General features: G+C 18.6%; 4 protein-coding genes across 4 annotated transcripts, besides 16 other annotated features; 2 read left to right on the top strand and 2 right to left on the bottom strand. All coding sequences in view use genetic code 6, as the record gives it.

Annotated features, from left to right (window-relative positions):
* Positions 1–51: part of a microsatellite that runs on past the window's edge.
* Positions 6–68: a microsatellite.
* A 40-nt stretch (positions 69–108) lies between these two features.
* Positions 109–188: a microsatellite.
* Positions 126–172: a microsatellite.
* Positions 163–206: a microsatellite.
* A 5-nt stretch (positions 207–211) lies between these two features.
* Positions 212–249: a microsatellite.
* A 62-nt stretch (positions 250–311) lies between these two features.
* Positions 312–356: a microsatellite.
* Positions 357–480: 124 nt separating this feature from the next.
* Positions 481–536: a microsatellite.
* Positions 498–547: a microsatellite.
* Positions 548–721: 174 nt separating this feature from the next.
* IMG5_161760 (protein kinase domain protein) lies at positions 722–2,290 on the bottom strand (the record flags this gene model as incomplete). Its single annotated transcript, XM_004030355.1, has 5 exons — positions 722–1,253; positions 1,340–1,530; positions 1,781–1,978; positions 2,021–2,139; positions 2,206–2,290. The coding sequence occupies 5 exons, from the start codon at positions 2,288–2,290 to the stop codon at positions 722–724; spliced, it is 1,125 nt and encodes a 374-aa protein (XP_004030403.1).
* Positions 1,532–1,603: a microsatellite.
* A 532-nt stretch (positions 2,291–2,822) lies between the features above and the next one.
* Positions 2,823–2,884: a microsatellite.
* Positions 2,834–2,901: a microsatellite.
* Positions 2,902–3,482: 581 nt separating this feature from the next.
* IMG5_161750 (hypothetical protein) lies at positions 3,483–6,998 on the top strand. The gene is made up of 10 exons (XM_004030354.1): positions 3,483–3,535; positions 3,622–3,779; positions 3,846–4,028; positions 4,078–4,624; positions 4,677–4,894; positions 4,938–5,701; positions 5,748–6,185; positions 6,301–6,595; positions 6,645–6,748; positions 6,810–6,998. Exons 1-10 carry the CDS (start codon positions 3,499–3,501, stop codon positions 6,883–6,885), a joined length of 2,820 nt encoding a protein of 939 aa, XP_004030402.1. The 5' UTR covers positions 3,483–3,498; the 3' UTR covers positions 6,886–6,998.
* Positions 3,584–3,616: a microsatellite.
* Positions 6,198–6,275: a microsatellite.
* Positions 6,200–6,289: a microsatellite.
* Positions 6,999–7,974: 976 nt separating the features above from the next.
* Positions 7,975–8,044: a microsatellite.
* Positions 8,045–9,059: 1,015 nt separating this feature from the next.
* Positions 9,060–9,921, top strand: IMG5_161740 (protein kinase domain protein; the record flags this gene model as incomplete). Its single annotated transcript, XM_004030353.1, has 3 exons — positions 9,060–9,067; positions 9,150–9,270; positions 9,742–9,921. The coding sequence occupies 3 exons, from the start codon at positions 9,060–9,062 to the stop codon at positions 9,919–9,921; spliced, it is 309 nt and encodes a 102-aa protein (XP_004030401.1).
* A 131-nt stretch (positions 9,922–10,052) lies between these two features.
* IMG5_161730 (hypothetical protein) lies at positions 10,053–12,954 on the bottom strand (the record flags this gene model as incomplete). Its single annotated transcript, XM_004030352.1, has 2 exons — positions 10,053–12,577; positions 12,618–12,954. The coding sequence occupies 2 exons, from the start codon at positions 12,952–12,954 to the stop codon at positions 10,053–10,055; spliced, it is 2,862 nt and encodes a 953-aa protein (XP_004030400.1).
* Between the last annotated feature and the right edge of the window lie 977 nt (positions 12,955–13,931).

Genomic DNA, 13,931 nt, shown 5'->3' with positions numbered 1-13,931 from the left:
AATATATAAATATTAATATATAAATAAATATAAATTAATAAAAAAATATAATTATATATATATATATATTTTTTATTTATATATGTATATAAATATATTTAAATTTGCTTATATATATATTGATTTTTTTATATAAATTTATATATATATATTATTTTTATATATTTTTATAAATTAATTTTATTTTTTTAATTTAATTTATTTTTGCTTTTTTTTTTTATATGTATCTTTTTTTTATATATCTTTTTTATTTCATTTTTTATGAATTTTATATAAAAACTAAACTTTTTTAAATTAAATTATATATTGCATATATCTTTTTATTAAAATTTATATTTTTTTCTAAAATTTAATTTGTAATTCATCATGCATTTTATTTATTTAATATTTAAAAAATTGTATTTCTTTTTTCTTTTTGTCTATTCTTTTTTCTATACTAATGATTTAGCAATAATGTTAATTTCATTTTACATGTTGTAATAATAAAATAAAGATTGAAATTTAAATAAATAAATATTAAATTTAATAAATTAAATTGCATAAATTTTAAGAATTTATTTTTATAAATCTTCTATATTTAAGTATAATTTTTAAAAAAATATTAAATATATTATTTAAGTAATATAAATAGAAATAATATAAATTTATAATTTTTTATTGCATATTTTTATTTCAAAATTTATAGTTAAAATTAATAAATTATGCCTTTTATTTATCTTAATCAATATAGTTATTTTTTCTATTATTAATAACTAATAGCTTCATCATAAACCATTATTTGTAATTTATCTTTTGTTAATTCAAAATTGTCCCAACTCCAATCAAATATTTAATCTGAAATCGGCTCATCTTCAGAATTATGTAATCCGTCAAAATATTAATGACTTAAACATTCTTCTATAGTATATCTATCGTTAGGATTAAAAGTCAACATTTTCGATAGTAATTCAAGTCCTTAAACATTTGAATTCGGATATAAAGCTTACCAATTTTATTTACTTCTTTTAGGTAAACTTTTTATATATTTTATTGCTCCTTCGTTTGTAATATAGCTTATTTCTTCGTTTGTAGGAGTTCCCAATATAGCTATAATTCTCTGTATTTATTCTAAGTAATCTTTACCTGGGAATAAAGGAGTTCTTCCTAATAACTCAGCAAATATGCAACCTATGGACCATACATCAATAGCTTTAGTATATTCAGAAGCTTTTAAAATTACTTCAGGAGCTCTATACCATCTAGTTACAACATATCTTTTGTAAAAAAAATGTTAATAAAAATTTATTAATTTTATTTTAATTTATTCGTATAAAATATTTTTTTATTTAATAAAAATTACTCGGTTTTCGTGTCATCTTCGTTTTCAAAACCTCTAGCTAAGCCTAAATCACAAACCTTTAAATCACAATTTTTATTTACTAAAATATTGGAAGGTTTTAAATCTCTATGCATTACATTAGCAGAGTGAATATAAAGCATTCCTCTTAGTATTTAATATAAAAAATATTATATATGCTCATCAGTTAAATCCTAAAAATAATTAATATTTATTTAAAGATAAAAATAAAAATAAATTATAATTATATTAAATAAAAATTAAAAAGAATATAAATAAATAATACGATTGAAATTTAAATATATTTTTAATAATTTTTTGTTTATTATTAGCAATAATTTATTTAAAAATATATATATACTATTTAATATATTTAAAAAAAAAATTATAATTCTAAAAATTATATAATTTTAATTTAATTTAAAAGTATATATAACTATTTACTTAACGTGAATATATTACTCTATGTAGATCAGTTTCCATTAATTCAGTTATAATATAAATGTCTTCATAACCAGTTTTTTAATCAGGAACAATAATATCATGTAAAGAAATTACATTTTCATGGTTAAAAAATTTAAGTAATTTGATCTCTCTTAAAATTCTTTTCGCATCAACTAAATCTTCAAACGCATTTGTAATCTAATAATAAAAAAAATAATTTGTGTTATATAAATTTTTTACTTTTTTTATTGCAATTTTTTTTTAAGCCTTTGTATCAAATCCGGAGCACACTACTCCATACGCACCATGCCCTATTTATTTTATGTACTCATATGTATCATCAATTTAAAAAGTAGTCCCTATAAGTATAGTTTTTTAAAAAAATATTTGATATTTCTTATTAACTATTTTATTTTTTTAAAAACCTCCACATTCGAAATTTTTTTTCTTTCTTGTGATTTCTTATGTTTTTTAAAATCTTTTATCAATAATATTTTTATTTAGATTCATTTTATTAGCTTAATTATTATTATTTATAGTATTTTGAATTATATTATTAACTAAATTATTTTTATTATTATTTAAGTTTTAGTTTAAGTTAGATTAATTTATTTTGCTATTATTGTTATTTTCTCTTTATTATAAGTTTTAATATTACTAGTTTTCTAAATGTTACTTTAAAGCTTATGCATTACTAGATAAATTATTGTTATTTTCGTTTTGATTATTAGAGTTTCTACTCTGCGAACGAGAGTAGGTATTAATATTATTTGATTACTATAAAGGAACTTAACCTTGCTATTTTTAATATGTTGTATTGTTTTGATGTTTATTTGCTAATCCTATATTATATTAAGGGTTATATTGCTTCATACTTTTTAAAAAAATTAAATTATTTAATAATTGCTTAAACTATAATTTAACAAATATATATTTATAAATATATTATTTCTTATATATTGTATTTTTTTATTTATAAATAGTTATTTTAAAAAGTAATGCAATATAAAAATAATTCGTTAGGCAAGTAATATGAAAATCTATAATATTTTTTTAAATAACATAAATTTAAATTAATATAAATAATATTTTATTTAAATAAATTAATTTATTATTAAATATTTTTGATAAAAAATTAAATTTAACAATAATTTTGTATTAAAAAATTTTAATTTAATTTTGTAGGGATTTATATCGCTAAATTACTAAAATTTCTGGTATTTACGACAATATAAAAATATTTTTTATCTGATTGTGATTGTGATTGTGATTTAAAAAATAAATATGAAAAGCCTTATTTATTTGATAATTTATTTATTAATTTTTATAATAAGCTATATTTAAGTATATGTTTATTAAACTCAAAGGATTAAATATAATATTATTAAAAATAAATATATGCATTAATTTTTATTGCATTAAAAATATAAATATATATCTAAGATATATAATTGTATAAAATATATTATTAATGAAAAATTTAAAATTAGAGAAAATAAATATAAAAGTTAATTTTATTAATATAATTATTATTTGTAATAATGATTATGATTATTTATATTTAATTTTTTATTTATTATTAAAAAAATAAAACTTTAACAATTTGCTTATATTGATAAAAAAAAAACAGAAATATACAAATTTTATTTATATTTCTAAAATAATATAAATAAAAAATAAAAAAAATATTTAAACAAAATAAAAAATAAAGACAATATATGGCAACCCTATTATAGTAAAACGGTTTAAACGCATGTAAACAAAATATAATTATTCCCAAAAAATAATAATGAATTAATTTAATTATTAAAATTTTATTATAAATTTTTATTAAAAAAAAGTGGAAGGCAGTCGCTTCAATATTTCAAAAAATACTATTGCAATTAATACTGATATAGAGAAGTTGATAAAAGCAGAAGTTTTTCGTAAGCAAATAAGAATTAAAGACTTTTTCTTTGATTTTGATAGACTTAGAAAAGGTACAGTAACTGAAGATAAGGTAATTATTATAATATTTTAAATTATAAGTTACATTTTATTATTTAATTATAATAATAATTAATAGTTTCGTTCAGCATTATCAATGTTAGGAATGCATCTAACTGAAAAAGATATACAATATTTAATCAATAAATATAAGTAGGAACCTGATCTTGTAAAATATGTAGAATTTTGTACTTAAATAGATGCTTAATTTTTAGATTATGAACTTGCTAAAGAAAATTTAGAAAGTACGAAGAGTGCATCAGTAAATAATTTATATAATATAAAATAATTTTATTTTTATTAAAAAATAGTAAATATCCTAATAAGAATTAAATATTATTTAATAAATCCTTTTAGAAATAAAATAGCAAATTAGAACCAAAAGAATTTTATTAAAATAACCATTTTAAGATTTTGACAGGACTAGATGTTCTCATATTACAGTTGATTAGTTTTCAAGAGTACTTACACAGTTAGGATTATTACCTCCAGAAAGCTTCTTTAACTTATTAATAAGAAGATATATAGATAATGGAAACGTAAAAGAAGTTAATTATGTTAAGTTTTGTGATGATGTAGATAATGTTTCTGAAATGTTAGAATCTGTAGTAAAAGGAATTAAACCTAATGAAGTTGTTCATGATCCAAATGAAGACTATGTAGAAGACACTGCTGATTTGAAACTTATGAATACTCTTTATACATCTAAAAAACTTAATATAAAAAACAATGTCTTTGAGGACGTAATTAAAAAAATTTAAGCAGAAGTTGTTATGAAACGTATTAGGATTAGAGAGTTTTATAAAGATTATGATCCTTTACGTAAAGGGATAGTATCAGAATCTTAAGTAAATTAAAGTTATATACTATACACATAAATTAATATATTTTATTTTTTAGTTTAGAAGAGTTTTACATATAAGTAATATTAATATTAGTGAAAGTGAAATCGAATAGCTTCTTCATATATATAAAATTGATAATATTCCAAATGGACATGTTAGATATTCTGATTTTTGTGAAGCAGTAGATGAAATTTTTACTAAAAAATAAATTGATAAAGATCCATTATTTAATGTAACATAATTTTAACCTGAAACAACATTACCTGCTAGAAGACATTACTTAGTAAAATATATTATTATTTTGAAAAATATTAATAAAAATAAAGCATTTAAATGAACATGAATAACATGAATTAAATAATCTATTGAATTTATATCATAAAGAAATTCAAAACAAGAGAATTTTAATAAAACCTCATTTTGAAGATTTTGATAAAACAAAATAAGGATATATTTCTAAAAATTAATTTTTAAGAATTCTAAATTAATTTAACTTATTCCCTCATAAAGAAGCTTTAAATCTAATTTTAAAAAGATATACTGATAAAGGTACCCTTGATGAAGTTAATTATTACGAATTTTGTCGAGATGTTGATATTTATGATGAAGGTGTTAAAGTGAGTAAAGCCTATGCCGAATCTTTTAAAAATTTTAAGAAGCCAGAAAAAGAGTTTTAACCTTTTATCCATAATGAAGTCCCCAATAATATAGATGATTTAATAGCTAAATTAAGAAATAAAGTAAAAGAATAAAGAATTAGAATTTCTGAATTTTTAAGAGACTTTGATAAATTAAGAAGTGGAAATATTACTAAAACTTAATTAAGATTAGGTTTAAATATGGCTAAACTACCACTTTCTGATACTGAATTTAATTTACTAGTTGAAAATTTTTCTTCTCAAAATAAAGAAGATCATGTGTGTTGGAGAGATTTATGTGATGTTATTGATGAAATTTTTATGAAAAAACATCTGGAGAAAATGAAAGCAACTGAACCTGTAATTGTACCTTCTACTGTTTATTAATACGGTAGAAAAAATTTAACTTAATAAGAAATAGAAATAGCAGAATATTTAAAAGATAGATTTAGGTTTATTTTTTTTATTAAAAAAATCTTTAATTTTTAACTTTTTAAGTTTCTTCTGCCAAGCAACAAGAATGGACATAAAATAATTCTTCAAAGATTGGGATAGAAACGGAAGAAATAAAGTAACTCCGAAACAATTCAGATAAGTTTTAACAACAGTTAATTTCACAATGTCAGATGAAGAATTTAATGCAATTGTTCGTATGTATGCATCTGAAGATGAAAAAGATGTAAGATATGTTGATTTTATTAAAGATACTAAAGTTTATGAATAAAAACTTTGGTCAGCTAAAGAAACTAAAGATTAAAGTAATTTCGATAGTGATAATAAAAGACGATCTGTCGATTCTTTAGTTTTATTAGAAGAAATAAAAAACAATGTAAAAATAAATAGATTAAGAATTGGAGAATATTTATAAGATTATGATTCTTTACGTAAAGGAATCATTCCTACTAATAAGTTTAGAGGGGTTATTTCTTAAATGAAGTAATTAATTTAATTATTATATTATTATTATTATTATTATTATTATTATTATTATTATTATTATTTTTATTATTATTTTATTATTTTATTTTAATAAATTATTTAAAATTTTAAGAATTGATTTAAGTGAAGAATAAATTATAAAATTAGAAAATATGTATATATTACCTGATTAACCTATTAAATTGAATTATGCTTAATTTTTGGAAGATGTTAATATTGTATTTACTAAATCTGGACTTGAAAAAGACCCTATTACGAAACCAGTTTCTTATGAGAAAAAAACTGTTACTGATCCTAGAGATGCATTGAATACAAATGAATAAGAAAAATTGCATCATCTTATGTTGCGCTTAGGAGAAGTTGTTAAAAAACATAGAATTATATTTAAAACTCATTTCTAAGATAAGGTTTTTTTTTTTTTATTTTAATAAACCAATAATTATTTTAATTATTTAGGATGTTGCTAAAAGCGGAAAAGTAAGCTTTACTAGATTCAGATCAATATTAGATTTCCATAAATTACCTTTAACAGATGATTAGTATAAAATACTATGCAAGAGGTAATAAACTACATTATATTATTTTTAAGTTTATATAAAATATTATTTTAAATTTATAAAGATTCGCTCATTAAGGAGTTGAATTTAATTATGTAGAGTTTTATGAAGAACTTAAAAAATATGAAGACCTATATTGAAATTTAAATAAAATAAATATATTAAAACATATTATACAAATAATAAAAAAATATTTATTGTTAAAAAATTTTAACAAATATTTATAGAAAAAATATAAATAATTTTCATTTTTTAAAATAGTTCTTTGAATATATATTAATTTTTAAAATAAAAACATTCATTATATTTAATTTTAATAAATTCATAATATTTTCTTATTTATCTAATTAAATATAAAGGTAAATTAAATATTTTATTCCATAAAATAATAATTTTATTTAGTTCATATTCTCAAAATCAAACCTTTTTTTAATTTTATTTTATGGCATTTCAAAAAAAAAATATATATTTAAAGAGTGGAATCATGCTATTAAAATTAAAAAAAAATATTGGCTAATTAAGCTTAAACACATTTATGAGGAACATACTCTTAATTTGAACTAAGCAAAAAAAAATAGCTTGGTAAAAAAAGCGAAATTCACTAATTTTTAGTTTATGTTTAATAAATTACATATATATTTTTTTTAAAATATATAAATATAATATAAATATTTAAAGTGTATTTTATAATATTTATTCCAGAAATTTATCAGATTACTAAATATAAATTATTGATTTTCAGTTCAAACATTTTCTAGTTAAATTAATAAATCTAAAAAAAACATTTAAATATCGTGCCCAATTATTTATTTTAATTATATAAATTTGAAAATAAATTTCATTGTCAATCTAAAAAAAATATTTTAAATATAAATTAATATTTAAAAAATTTCCAATTGTTAAATCATTTTATTAAATATGCATTTTTAAAGTTTAATTTAGATTTTATAATAATAAATATATTTTATATAATAAAAATAAAATAATTTTTTTTTTCTGTATCATTGATATTATAATTTGTTTAAAAAATTAATATGTTTTTTAAAAAAGAATATTTTGTGTATTATTATAAGTGAAAAAGATATGTCAGACAAAATAGATATTATTATTTAAGTAAATAAATGAATGAATTCCAATATAATAAAAAAATTATATATGAAGAATAAGTAAAAAAATTAAAATATATTAAAAATTAAAAAAATACTAATATAATAAAGTAAATAAAAGTAAATAATTATAAAATAAAATAATAATAAAAATAATAATAATATTAATAATAATAATAATAATAATATTAATTTATCAAAATTAAATTTTAATAGACATTAAAATTAAAGTTTAGAAAAAGTTTAATAAAAATTTATTATGATTTTTTACATAAAATCCTAAATAAAATTATCTAAATTCTAATGTGAATAAGTACTTTTTAAAAATTAAAAATGTGAGTAACAGTTAACATAACAATGAACTATATTAGATTTATATATTGGTATAGAAATATTTAAAAGTGTATTATATAACAAAATATAAGTAATTATTGTATATAATAGTATAAAATAAGCATTTAATTTTTATAATACATTAAAAAATATTTCATGTTTTAAAGAGAAAAGATAATATAAAATTAATATAAGTAAAATATAACAATGGAAAAACTTTTTTTAACAAGAATAACCTATGAATAAAATCTGTAGGAGGAATTGAATATGTATAAAAAATGTAAAAACTTTTTGTTCATTTTTATTTTAATTAAAAAAAACTCTACTCTAAATGAAGAAGAAAATTAAAAATTAGATGTTAAAATAGCTTTTTTATTGATATTTATTTACTATATGCGAAAAATTCAAATGAAAAATTAAAAAAAAAAATTCTCTTTTCTAATTGATTTATTATTTACAGAAATCAGATTTAAATTACTTTTTTAATGATTGGAGACTCTTGAAATAATTTTTGAAAAAAATAAGGATTTCTTAAAGTTAATATATGAAAAGAGCCGAGTCTAAAAAAATTAATAAATATTACCGCCTTAAATTAGAATATATGATTTTAACTAAAAAGCCAGGTTTTATAATTTATTTTTTTACATATTTCTTACAAATTATATAGGTTTTGGTTAATTTGGAATGTATATTTAGTAAAATCTAAAACTGATAGCTTACATTATGCTTTCAAATTTATTTAAAAAGCTTAGTTAATAGAGTATAATTTAGAAAAGTATTTACTTTAAGAGAAAAATGTATTAGAATGTGCATAATTTCCTTAGGTTATAAATTTATGTGCTCTTTTAAAGATAATAATAATATTTATTTCCATAATGAATATGTAAATGATTCGAATTATTTAATTTTATTAAATATTTTATTAAAATAAATAAATATATTAATTATTATGAAAAAATAAAAAGGATTACTGTTTCAGATTCTTAATTTTATATTTGTTCTTTATTATTATGTATTAATTATTTGCATACTAACAATACTATTTTAAGATATAAAAAGCCTGAAAATATTATGGTTGATTTTAAAGTATTCCTATTTTTCTGATATTAATCTATTTTATATATTTTATTTTTTAGGCTTATATTAAATTAATTGATAAAATTTTATAAGGGAAATGAGGAAAAACTTTACAATTATTGGCACTCCACATTTATATGGCACTTGAAATTATAACAGGAAAAAGTTACACATATAATGCTGATTTATGGTTAATAAAAATTTATTTATATGAGTTTGTATGTGGAACAGTCTTTTTTGCAGAAGATGCTGAATATATATATAAATTTATGAAGAAATTGCAAAAATAGTAATAACTTATCCAGAGTTTATAAAAGATATAAAAAATAAGAAATGAAAACAAATTATAAGTTAATTTCTTATTAAAACTCCTGATTTAAGATTAGGAGACTCATTTTCAGATCTTAAAGCAAATACTTGGTTTGATAATTTTTATTTTGTAAATCCATTATTAATATATTTTTTATTTTTATAAAAAAGGATAAATTAATGAATAGGTAACTTAAAGTTCCTTAAGTTCTGTCTAAAAGACAAATTTATTTAGGATAAAAATAAGAAAAGTTAGAAAGATTAGTTAAAGATAAACTTAAAAATGAAAATTAATAAAAATAAATCAAGGATAAAGCGAAAGACCATAATAATTGGGATAAATATTTGTGATAAGCTTAAAAAAAATTATAATATAAAAATATAAATAAATGAATTAAATATTTAAAATTTCGGTTATATTTTAAAAAAATAAAAATTATATATAATTTAATTAAATACAATTATATTTAATAAATAATATTTCATTATTAATTAGTGATTCTATTAAAAAAGCCTCCTGTGTTCTATTTTAATTATTCAATGTTTCCTTATTCGAGAATTTCCCCATTATCTAAAACGCATATTCTATCAAAATGATGAATATTTTCTAACCTATGTGTAATAACAATTAAAGTTTTATCTTTAGTATATTCAAATAATTATTCATGAAGTTTTTAATCAGTTTAAGCGTCGATGTTAGAAGTAGCTTCATCTAAACATACAATTTAAGTATCTTTAATAGCAATTCTTAAGAAATTAATTATTTGTTTTTCTCCATTTGATAAGTTATCATCTTAAATGACAAAATCATAGTCTTTCTGATTTCTTATAAATAAATTTATATTCTGAGTTTTTTCTTATATTTATTCTTTTGAGTATTAATTCTAAGGATCAATATTATCTTTTAATGAAGCATTAAAGAGAAATCCAAATTAAGGAATAATAGATATTTATTATCTTAGCTCAGAAAGTGTCATGGATTTAATATTAACAGAATTAAGGAATATATCTCCAGACTCTAAATTATACATATTAAAAAGTGCATTTAAAACCGATGTTTTACCAGAACCAGTTCTACCACAAATGGCTATTTTTTCTCCTTTTTTAATTGCCAAATTAAAGTTTTTAAGAGCATATTATTGTTTAACTTTATTAATATTATTATAAGTAAACATAACATTTTTAAATTAAACTACATATTATTCATTACCACATTATTAATAAGCTTGAATTTCCTAACTATTTTAATTTTAACCGATTTTTGCATTCAAATTTTCTTAAGGATTATGAAAATATTAACTAATCCTTTCCATACTAATCATATTAGATTCTGCCTAGCAAAAAATATTTATCAAATTGGCTAAACGACTTGACCATAACATAGAATAAGTCAAACACATAGCAACAGTATTATATTAAATACTAAATTTTCCTAAAATAATAAAGATAGAAGAAACTCCGACAAAAAGCAAAGACAAATTGCTTATTAATAATAATCTTACAACCATCCACAAATAAATAGCCTAAGTAAGTAGAAAAGAATTATTAGAAAGGCTTAATTTTTGTAAATATTCTTTATTCATATATTTTTAATTATTAAAAGAGCGAATCAAAACTACTCCCTTACAACTTTCGCTCAAATGTGTTAAAACAACCCCTTAATTTACTGAATTTAATCTTTTTATTTCTCTATTAGAAACTCTAAATTTTTTTTATATCTTATACGATAAGTAAAAAATAAATAAAAATATTATCAATATCCAAGGAAATTATATTGCTATACCGATTTGATACCCAAGTACATATGATGCTTATTCCATTATTACATGACAAGACCAAGGTAGAGGATCATCTACTGTAGTAACATCATCGGAAAGTCTATTAATAATTCTTCCATAGGGATTTTTATCAAAGAAGGTCATTTTACTAAATATAATAAATTTGTTTAATCTCTTAGAAATCCTTTAGCATGACAGCAAAGCACAAATAATATAAAAAAAAGCTCTCAGAATAGTAAGAAATAGATTTAAAAAAATTAGTAAAATAAATATCATTGAAAATTAGTTATTAAATAAAATGTTTAGATTATGGAATAAAGGACTTGAAGGAAATATATAATCTCTAAGCCAAAAATCTATTATAATTTGACTTGCATGCATTAGAAAATTAAAAATAAGAAACATGAAAAGACAAAAAAAATTCATAGATTTGAAATAAACAAGAATAGTGTCTTTTTTTATACCTTATTCTCTTTTTTCTTCATTTTTTTCGATTAAAATATTATCTTTGCTTTCTGTATTATATTTTTTTTCATTATCTTATTCTTCTTTTATTTAATTTAATTTTCTTTTTTCATATTCTTCTTTTGCTTCATTACTTTTTTTTATTCCATTTCTTATAAAACTTTCTATTCTTTATTCTTCTTTTATTATTTTACCTTCTTCTAAATATATAAACTAATTAGTATCTATTATAATATCGCTATTTTATCCAAAAATAATTCCAAATTAATTTATTGTCATAATTATCGTTTTGCCTTTCCCGTTCAAAAACTCAAATACACATTTTTAAAGTATATTTTTACAAACATGAAAATCTAAACTGCTAAAAATATCGTCTAATAAATATATCTATTTATCTTAGTATACAGCTCTACATAATGAAATACGTTATTTTTAGCCTCCACTTAAATTATCTCCGTTTGGACCAACTAAATGCTCATCATAATTATCAAAATTAGCTAAATCTTATCTTAACTCGCATACGTCTATGCATTTAGTATAAAACTCTTAATCAAAAGCCTTTCCCATAAGTATATTTTCTTTTATAGATTTAGTTACTAACCAATGATTTTAAGAAACATATGCAATAGTTCCACTTATATTTATCCCTTTTTATTTATTAATTATAGATTAATTTGTGTCTGATATTAAGCTTATTTAATTATCTAAAGTATAAGAATCCATTTCATTTAAAATAGAATTTATTAATGCTGTCTTTCCAGATCCTTTTTTTTATTTGTAATTTTTTTTTATTAATTTTTATACCTGATTTTCCAATAATGTACGTAATCGAACCTTTTAATATTTACAAATTTTCTATTTATAAAATAAAATTTTTATCTATATCTATGTTTAAATTATCAATTTCGTTAATAAGTGGTTATGTTAGTTTCATATTTTTAGTATTTTACTTTTGCTTTTTATTTTTTTTCATTTAATTATTTGGCCAATTAAATACAATATTATTAATTTCAATAGCAATTTAATTTTCATTAGTATAGTTTATGTTTGAAACATCTATATCTTTTTAATTTAGGAATTTATATATTCTATCATAGCTCATTTTAGATTTTATAATAGTTGCAATATTCCAAGGGAGCATTCCTAAAGGGTTTATTAAATAATTAAAAAGTGAAATAATTGTAAAAATATTTGTATTTATAATTAGTTATCGTTTATATTCATATATTAATTAAGGAAAAAAAAGAGAAGAAAATAAGATACACTATTCCAAAAAACAGTTAAAATTCCATCCAAAGATCTTGTTGTTGAAATATATTTAAATTCATTAGATCTTATTTTCATAATTTTGTCTAAGAAAATCTATTCCCAACCTAAATATTTAATGCTTTTTATTCCTTCAATTACACTTTTACTTATTTTTATTCTTTTGTCTTTCATTTTATATTGTTTCAAAAAAAAAAAAGTCATACTATAACATATTAAAAAGTTTAATAATAATGAAGCTAAAAGAACGTATAATCCAAAATAAATGGCTTCTCCGATTTATTTATAAAGCATTACTAATATTATGGATATTGTAATTATATTAGCGACAAGTTCTATAAATCCTTAAAAAAACATCAATACCCAATCAACATCAACTGTCATTATATTTACGTTATCTGGAGTATTATTTTACTCTTTAGCATCAACGATTAATTATTATCGAAGAGACTTTTCATAGGCTAAATATTAAATACTGCTTCTTGAATTCGATTTCCATTTAGCACCGAACCACTGGTATTAAGTAGAAAAAACGTTCATTGTAAATTATGAAAGTATAAGACTACATATATAAATAGAAATTTCTAGTATATTTTTTTAATTTTTTTTAATTGATTCTGTAGTTAGATCTAACAAATAAATAGAAAATAAACCAATCAAATTAGTTATTATACCGAAAAATAATCCATAAAACATATTTTTTTTGTTAAAAACTTCATTAATTAAAATAATTTAAACTCTTTATTTTTTTAATTTTATTCTGATAAATAATCCTATAATCTTCTTATAACAATATTTACTTAAGTATTTTTCACTTCATATGATTATATATTACTATTTTCTATTTAGCAA

Source organism: Ichthyophthirius multifiliis, assembly GCF_000220395.1.
Source record: "Ichthyophthirius multifiliis unplaced genomic scaffold scaff_1120509251217, whole genome shotgun sequence".
Lineage (NCBI taxonomy): Eukaryota > Ciliophora > Oligohymenophorea > Hymenostomatida > Ichthyophthirius > Ichthyophthirius multifiliis.
This window is presented reverse-complemented; position numbering and strand designations above follow the sequence as displayed.